The following is a 9,761-nucleotide window of genomic DNA, read 5'->3' on the forward strand; positions in this document are numbered from 1 at the left end:
CGTGGCCATGGCGGGCACTGGGGCGGAGGCTGCCGTTCTGGGTCGGCCTGGGCTTGCCTGTCTTAGCCGGACTCACTTGGAATCCCAGACACCAGCTTCAGGGGCCTTAGCACACGCACAGCCCTCAAAGTTCGCAGGTCGAAGTCAGTCCCGGCCGTGGCAAGGATCCTGGCAGGAATAAGGAAAAGAAAGGAAATGTTTCCTGGCTGAGTCTGGAAGAGAACGCACTCCTCCCGCCACAACTACGCTTCCCCCCAGGAGCACCGATGCCATCATCCCCGTGTCCCCTCTGTCCAACCACAGGGCCAGTGCTAGGACGGGGCTTGCTAAGGGCAGACAGGTACAGAATCCGAAAGCCTCACCGGGAACACTGCGACTTCTACACGCAGCACCGTCCATCCAGTTCTAAGGCACCCTCTCTGAGGGGCACTTGGCCCCTGGCCTGGAAATGAGTCTGTTTTCCACCTGAGTCCAAATCTGAACCAGATACCCATCCACCCCCAACTGTGTTTTGTGCTGCTCATGAGAGGTGGCGAGTGCGAGCGGCCGGGCAGAGCCCAAACGAGTGCCACGTGCCACCACCCTGTTCACCTGCTCTCAGAAGGATGGGGTGGGGGTGGCCATGCAGGGGCAGGGAAGGTAGAGAAGAGGGTACAGAGGACTCAGGAAAACCATCATAAAAGACATTCCAATACCTCCCATCTTTACTTTTTTCAAAATTTATTTAATTATTTAATTCTATTTGTTATTATTATTTTTTAAATTTGACCAAAGAGAGACAGAGAGAAAGGGAAAGTAAGAAAATAAGCCACCAGGTTCGGGATTCAAACCACAGTTAGCCACATGGGAATCCAGCACCTTTAACCACCATGCTACCTGCTGGCCCCAATACCTCCCATCTGAAAACAAAAAATCCTGAGAGGGAGGAGTACACCTCCAACCACAGAGTATTTCTCTCTTCACATCAAAACCCATCGAAAGATGCTTGATTTCTCTACTTCCTTAACTTGTGGCCTCTCTCCAGCTGTCTTGAAGTTCTTACCCCCAACTCACAATGAAATGCCACACCAGGCCCTCCTCTTGCTGATTCTAATATCAAGTATTCTTTTTAAATAGTATCATCTCAGGACCAGCAGTTAGTGTAATGGCTATGTCTCTGGACTCCCATGTAGTCAACTGTGGTTTGAGTCCCAGACCCAGTGGCTTAAACTCATGCCAGGCACGTGTGCGTGCATGCCTAAGATCCCGAGAGGAGAATGGAGGAGAAGAGACTGCGACGTGGCCATCCTCCTGGGGGGCGGGGGGGCGATTTCTCACTTTCTGTCTGTCTCTGTCTGGCAAGCACACACGCCCTATAGCAAAAACCTCTCAAAAATAAAATAAAATAAATTAAAATAAAGAAATAAATAGTATCATCTCTTGCCTTTAGTGTTCTGCTTTCCTCCAAGTTCCTACGGCCTCTTCTTTGGTCTCTTTTGCCAGTTTTTTCTCCTCTATTAGACTCAAAAATTGAATGTCCCATATAGGAACATTCCATATAGAATCTACCCAACAGCTTTGAATACAACTGTACACCTATAACTCCCAAGCTGACATCTTTAACTCTGACCTGGTATTGCAGGTTCATATACACAACTGCCTTTTAAACATTTCCATTTGGAGATTGTGTGTGTGTGTGTGAGTATATAGCATTATACAACTAAATAATTCTTTTTTTTGAGAGAAAGATTTTTGCTATAGAGGGCATGTGTACTCGCCAGAAAGACAGAGAGACAGAGAGACAGAAAGTGAGAAATCACCCCCCTGCGGGGGATGGCCACACTGCAATCCTTTCTCCTCCATTCTCCTCTCGGGATCTTGAGCACACACGCACATGCGCCTGGCGTGAGTTTAAGCCACTGGGTCCGGGACTCGAACCGCGGTCGACTATATGGGAGTTCAGCAACTGAGCCACTATGCTTACTACTGGTCCCAATCATTCTTTTTTATCTTAACAATAGTACTAAAAACGTGTGCCTTTTTAAAACCATGAACCATGTCTTTACATTCAGTTGTTACATCACAGTGACAAAAGTTTTTCTGATTCTTACTCCCAATCTTTCTTTCCCCAAGTGCCCCAGCCTAGTACCCTCGGTGAAAGAATGGTACTAGTCAATATGGCTTGGGCCAGAATCGGTTTCAGCCCTGACTCCTCTCTCTTTCATACTCAGCCGTCCCATTTGTCAACAGTTCTGTTATCTCTACCTTTAAAGTATATCCAAGATTCTTGGTGGAGAATTCCTGTGCTCCCTGCTCCAAGTAAAAGGCAGTGAGAGACAGAAGCTGAGAATGAACTGCTGCCAAAATTCAGCTAAATCTCTCAAGGGAAAAGAAAAGAATGGCAGGAACTCTTTAGTCAAACCAAAGTGCCAAACACACCAGAAACTCTGACTGAGGGAAATACCCAACAGAGTCAACGGCTGGAGGACAGATGTCGTTCAAATGGAGTCAATAAACTAGTAAACAAAGCAGGTAGACACAAACGGACATTAAAAATTAACTGTAAGTCTTGGCAATAAATAAATACTGGGTGGTCAGAAAAGTCATGACACATTTTTGCAAAGAAAAATACGTCATGACTTTTCCAGTAATCCAATAGTTTTGAAATAACATCAATAATAGTCATAATAATGAGTCACACTCTAGGCTGGAGGCATGGCTTCGTCAATGACTTAGAAGATACTGCTAACGCTAGGACTAAGAAGTTCACCCACAGACATCAGAAAGGCCAAAAATAAGAGATGTTAGGCAACATAGAGATTAGACCAGAGATCTAATACTCATAAAATCTGAGTCCCAGGAAAAGAGAACAGATGGAATGGTGAGGGAAATTTTCAGTTGTGACATTTCTAGAATTAAAGGCATGAATTTTCATATTTAAAGTGTACTACCTTGGGGCTGGCAGGTGGCATGGCGGTTAAGGGCGCTGGACTCCCACATGGCTGACCATGGTGAGTCCCGGATCTGGTGGCTTGCTTTCTCACTCTCTCTCTCTTTCTCTCACTCTGTCCCTCTCTGATTAAATTTAAATAAAGTTAAATACAATAATTCTTCAAAAGTAAATAAATAAATAAAGTGTGCTACCTTTATCAACCAGTTGGAAAAAATAAACCCATAGCTAGAAACAGCATAAGGGACTGCATACCATCTAATAAAAATACAAGGTCTTGGGACCAGCAGTTAGCGTAATGGCTATGTCACTGGAATCCCATGTAGTCGACTGCAGTTCAAGTCCCGGACCCGGTGGCTTAAACTCACACCGGCCGTGTGTGCGTGCGTGCCCAAGATCCCGAGAGGAAAATGGAGGAGAAGGGATTGCGGCGTGGCCATTCCCCCTGAGGGGTGATTTCTCTCTTTCTGTCTCTCTGTCTCTTTCTGTCTGGCGAGCGCACGTGCCCTATAGCAAAAACCTCTCAAAAGAAAAAAAAAAAAAAAGAAAGAAACAAAGAAACAAAGAAAACAACAACGAAAGAATACAAAGTCTTTTAAAAACTGTTGGGGGACCAGCAGTTGGCATAATGGCTATGTCGCTGGACTTCCACGTAGTTGACCACAGTTCGAGTCCTGGACCCGGTGGCTTAAACTCACACCAGACACACATGTGTGCGTGCCCAAAATCCCAAGAGGAGAATGGAGGAAAAGGGATTGCGGCATAGCCATCCCCCTGGGGGGTGATTTCTCGCTCTCTGTCTCTCTGTTTCTCTCTTTCTGGTGAGCACACGCACCCAAAAGTTCACCTTCTCAAAAATATATAATAAAATGGGGCCAGTAGGTGGCGTGGTAGTTAAAGGCACTGGATTCCCACATGGGCAACCATGGTTCGAGTCTCAGATCTGGAGACTTGCTTTCTCGCTTTCTCTCTCTCTCTCTCTCTCGGGTCAAATTAAAAAATAATAACAAATGGAATTAAATAATACTTTAAATATATACATATATATGTACTACAAGATAAATGAAGGCTAACACTAAAGGAACAACAGGAAAACAACTGTCTTCTTAAAACTTTATATCCAGCTAAACTGTCAGTAAAAATTGAGGGCAGTGGTGTGTGGAGGAGTGGGGACTGGGGAAGGGCATCTGGAGGAGGGATACAGGGGCAGAGCACTGATGGGACGGGGAGGTGTGGTGTAATCTGTTGAAGATATTTTGAACAACTGGACTGGGAAGAAATATTCACATATTGAAATGTTCACTTTGTAAGCTAATTAATGTGGCTGAATGTATAAAAATTTTAAAATAAAAGATTTAGGGCAAAATAAACATACACTTAGATATAAAATAAGTCATCATCACTTCAGGTCCTCAGTAAAATAACGAGTAAATTGAAACCAAAGTAAATACACAACAGATAAATGATGGTAGACAGAAAATAATTTTCATTTGTTTGTTTTTGTTATAGGGCACTTATGCTCACCAGAGAGAGAGAGAGAGAAACCATCCCTCAGGGGGATGGCCACACCACAATCCCTTCTCCAGTCTCCTTTTGGGATTTTGGGCATGCATGCGCACACACCTGGTGTGTTTCTCAAGCCACTGGGTCCAGGATCCTAACTGTGAAGGAGGTCGGGGGACAGCCATGCTGCAATCTCTTCTCCATTCCTGTCATGATTTTGGGCACACAGGCACATGCACCTGGCATGATTTTCAAGCCACCAGGTCCGAAACTCAAACCGTGGTCACCCATGTGGGACTACAGCATCTTAGCCACCATGCAACCTGCTGGCCCTGAAACCATCTATTTCAAAATGAGCAGAGCAGAAAAATGTGTATGAGAAATACGAAATACAGAATATTTTATCAATCTATAGAATTCAGAAAAGCTCCTCCCTTGGGCCAGCAGGTGCATGGTAGTTAAGAGCTGGATCCCACATGGCCAAAAGTATGGTTTGAGTCCCAGACCCAGAAGCTTGAAAAACACACTGGGAGCATGTGCATGCATGCCCAAAATCCTAAGAGGAGATAGAGAACGCATTGCATGTGGCCATCCTTCCGAGGGGTGATTTTTCACTTCCCTTCTGTCTCTCTCTCTCTAGCGAGCACACCTGCCCTATGGTCAGAATCTTAACAAAAATCATTTAAACATTTCTCCCATAAGAGAGAGATACAGAGACACAGACAGAGAGAATGTACCCCAACAAGGTCTCAACACGGCCATCCACCCGCGGTGCACCAGCCTGGGTCACAGGCACGGGTATCCACGAACTCGGGGAGGTCTTGGACACTGCCTGGAAGCTTCCCGTGTGCGTCAGCCTTGCAGGGCGCCACATTCCTCCGCAGTGCCCCTGTCATCAACTTCCTTCCACACACCTCATGAACTCAAACTACGTAAATAAAACTGAAGTTCCCCCAACTCAGGAGAGTCTAACAAACTTGTCATCACAGTCTAAAAGGCCAAGAAAAACCGAGGCAATACAAGATTAAAGCAAAATGAACACTTTAGGTACACTATACAGTCCTAGTTCTACACATCTTTCATATCTTATGTATCTATTTGTCTGTTTATAATCTTTTTTAAAAAAATTTGTAAGAATTATTTATTTTCTAGTATTTATTATTATTATTATTTTTAATCTGACCAGAGAAAGACAGAGAGAGAGAAAAAAGGGAAAATGAGAAAGCAAGCCCCAGGTCCAGGACTCAAACTGGCTGGCCATATGGGAATCCAACACCTAACCACTGCACAACCTGCCGGCCCCATCTCTCTATAATCTCAAAATCTGCCCCTAACAAATGAAGAATGTAAATCTTTTTGGAGTACAAAGCAGTATCTTTAAAAATTAACCATATTCTCGAACCAGCAGTAGGCCTAATGGCTATGTCACTGGACTCCCATGTAGTTGACTACAGTTCAAGTCCCGGACCCTGTGGCTTAAACTCACGCAGGGCGCATGTGTGCGTGGGTGCCTAAGATCCCAAGAGAACAATGGAGGAGAAGGGATTACAGTGTGGCCAGACCCCTAGGGGGTGATTTCTCGCTTTCTGTCTCTCTGTCTTTCTGGCAAGCGTACGCACCCAATAGCAAAAACCTCTCCGGGAACCAGCAGTTAGCGTAATGGCTATGTCGCTGGACTCCCATGTAGTCGACCGCAGTTCACGTCCTGGACCCGGTGGCTTAGAACTCACGCCGGGCATGTATTCTTTAAAAAAAAAAGAAGAAGAAGAAGAAGAACACCCACATGTACAGAAACCCCAGGAGCAGCCAGTGCTGTGGTGGTGAAGGCGGCCCCCACATGCTTAACTGTGCAGTTCGAGTCCTGGACCCAATGGCTGGAGAAACTCACCAGACACCTGTGTATGCATGCCCAAAAATCCCAAGAGATGGAAGAAGGACTAGCAGATGGCATAATGGTTAAGTTGCTGGACTCCCACGTAGTTGACCACAGTTCAAGCCCCGACCCGGTGGCTAACTCACACCAGGTGTATGTGGTACGTGCCAAAGATCCCAAGAAGAGAATGGAAGAGCAGGGATTGTAGCATGGCCCTTCCCACTGGGTGCTTTCGCACTTTCTCTCTCTCTCCTCTCTCTAAATCTGGTGAGCATATGTACCCTGTAACAAATTAAAGAAAGAAGCCCTCAAAAACACACAACTAGATAACTAATTAATTAAGGAGGAAGTAAGAATGGAAGTTACCAAATATTCAAAATTCATCAATAATACTGAAAATAAAAATGTGTGGGAATCAGTAAAAGTGATACTTTAAGAGAAATTTATGAACTTAAATGAATTTCTGTTTTAAAGGTTAGAAGAAAAACCATTAATATGTATATCCTAGGCCTAAAAGAAGAAGAGCAACATTAATTTAGAGAAAGTACAAAAATGGAGATAATAAACAGGTAAGAGTAAAAGTAGTTAAGATGGGAAAACAATAAAGTTGGACTTTTGAAAGTTTAATGAAATAAGCAAGCTTGTGGCAAGACATCAAGAAAAGAGCATGTATATGTTCACATCACCCCAGACACTCCATACACAGGCACACTCAGCACACTCCGCGCACACACCCTCACACATGCACACAAATTCATCGCACACTGGGTACCTTACCACAGACAGGAGAGACTTTCGGGATTGCAAAAGAATAATACAATTTTATGTCAACAAATGTTCAAATTTTGATGAAATAAATACAAAATACCAAAAGTGACTTAAGAACTGTAAATCTCAGTAAACCATGAACTACTGTGTTCGTTTTCCATTACTACATAAAAACTTACCACAAATCTAGTGACCTAAAAAAGCATCATTCAGGGGCCAGCAGGTGGCACGTGGTTAAGGGTGCTAGAGTCCCACATGGCCAACTGCGGTTCAAATCCCGGACCTGGCAGCTTGCTCTCTCACTTTTCCGTTCTCTTTCTCTCTGTCTATCTAGTCAAATTAAAAATAATAGTAACACTAAATGGAATTAAATAGATAATTCTTCTTTTAAGAATTATTTATTTATTTATTTAAATTTGACCAGAGACGGACAAAATGAGAAAGTAACCACCAGGTCTGGGACTTGAACTGTGGTCAGCCATGTGGGAGTCTAGTGCCCTTAACCACCACACCACCTGCTGGTCCCAGATAAAGAACTAGTTCTTTTTTAAAAAGTTTAAAAAGCATCTTTCTGCACCTGGAGTCCTGTGGGCCAGGAGGCAAGGGGCACGGCTAGGGACGTGCTCAAAGCCTCGGGGCTGAGCTCAGGCTTCATACTCACCAGCAGGCTAGACCATCATACTCACCCGCAGGCTAGACTAGGGAAAGAGCTGCCTCCACCCCTAGAGTTGTCAGCAGAACCCATTTCTTTGTGCAGCTGCTCCCGAACTTGCCACCTGGTCCCCTCAACAGTTCCTCCAATACTTCCGAAATCTGATTTAAGGCAAGCCCAGGCCCTTTAAAATATTCACCTGATTAGGTTAGTCCCAGCCAAATAATCTCCCTTCTGAATAGCTCACAGTCAACAAAATAGTAACCTAATCCTGGGGGAGATAGCCCATAATATTCACAGGGCATTTTCCACACTCAGGGGGAGGGGACAGCCAGGGTGATGGCAGGCAAGGCTGGGAGCGGGGAGGGCCCCTCTAAAGGCTGTCTGCCACAGTCAAAATGATGTTAAAAACAATCAGTTTAAACTTGGTTTCCCCCTGCCAACAGACCAGATAACTTCACGAGTGAGTTCTGTGAATGTTCAAAAACAGATGATCCCTGCATTACACAAACTGTCTCAGTGTATAAAATACCAAACAAAAACAAAAACCTCCAACTCATTTTATGATGCTAGTACAACAGTGATACCAAAACTGAAAAACGAAAGATTTTTGTTTGTTTTTCTGGAGAGGTTTTTTTTGCTATAGGGCACATGCGCTCACCAGAGAGACAGAGAGAGACAGAGAGACAGAATGCGAGAAATCACCCCCCAGGGGTGATGGCCACGCCGCAATCCCTTCTCCTCCATTCTCCTCTCAGGATCTTAGGCACACACGCACACGCATCCGGAGTGAGTTTAAGCCACCGGGTCCGGGACTCAAACCACGGTCAACTACGTGGGAGCCCAGCGACATAGCCATTACGCTAATTGCTGGTCCCTATTTTTTTTGCTTTTTTAAAAAAAATAATAAATTTTCTCCCTTCTTCTGTTTCTTGATTTTTTGTTTCTCTCTCTCTCTTTCTCTCTCTCTCTCTCTCTATTTTCTTTTTCTTTTATCTTATCCCCCTGCTCCTCAATTTCCATTCTCTGTGTTTCTAGATGGACCTAAGGGAACCATGGCCAAACACCCAAATACTATTTGGGTTAACATATTCCTCAATATCTACTGAATCTGCTGCATAAAGGGATAAAAACGGAACAGCAAAGAGACTCCAGATCGCCTCCTTCTGTACGCTCCTGAACGCTCAGATTGAACTTCAAGAATAAGGAAGAAATACACCACCCATCAGATGACTAGAAATCACCGCAGGATCACAAGAAATATGGGAAAGCAAGAAAATACCTCTCCTCTAAGGGAAAAGAATAACTCCTCTTCATCCACACACAGTTCAATGGAAATCATGGGAATGTCTGATAAAGAATTCAGAACATTCATAATGGCAAAGCTAACAGAGATGGAAGAGAAGAGAGACAATGAACTGCAGAAGAGAAAGGAGAAAGGAGCTGACAAGTTCCGGGAGGTGAGGAAATTCTTGCAAGATCTAAAAGAGGAATTGCACACTTTAAAAAAGAATCAAAGGGACTTGTCAGAGATGAAGGTTATAATATAGGAAATTAAAATCTCCCTTGAAAGTATTAAAAGCAGACTAGATCATACAGAAAATAGAATCTCAGACATAGAAGAGAAAATTTCTGGCCTAGAAAAATCCACCACGAAGACAGAGAAAACTGCTCCCCAAAAATGAGAATAATATATGAGAAATACTAGATACCATCAGACGTTCGAACATCTGTATAATTGGCATCCCAGAAGGCGAAGAGACTCTTAAGGACATTGATAATCTATTCCATGAAATCCTGCAATAAAACTTTCTAAACCTAGAGAAGCATTCAAAGATTCAATCCCAAAAAATACAAAGGACCCCAAATAGAATCAAACCAAGAAGATCTCCCCCAAGACACATTATAGCCAGACTGACCAAAACCAAAGACAAGATACTAAGATTGGCAAGAGAAAAACGGAAAGTTACCTACAAAGGATATCCCATCAGGCTAACGGCAGACCTCTCATCGGAAACAATGCGAGCGAGGAGAGA

At 43.9% G+C, this 9,761-nt stretch overlaps 1 protein-coding gene across 1 annotated transcript in view; it reads right to left on the reverse strand.

Annotated features, from left to right (window-relative positions):
• The window catches only part of CACNA1B (calcium voltage-gated channel subunit alpha1 B), a 179,472-nt gene that overhangs the window by 140,275 nt on the left and 29,436 nt on the right, over positions 1–9,761 (reverse strand). Inside the window, exon 4 of the mRNA XM_027766260.1 lies at positions 77–168. Coding sequence (XP_027622061.1) covers positions 77–168 — 92 coding nt within the window. The remainder of the gene's footprint in view (positions 1–76; positions 169–9,761) is intronic.

Source organism: Tupaia chinensis, unplaced genomic scaffold, assembly GCF_000334495.1.
Source record: "Tupaia chinensis unplaced genomic scaffold, TupChi_1.0 Scaffold142100_1, whole genome shotgun sequence".
NCBI classification, from domain to species: Eukaryota; Metazoa; Chordata; class Mammalia; order Scandentia; family Tupaiidae; genus Tupaia; species Tupaia belangeri.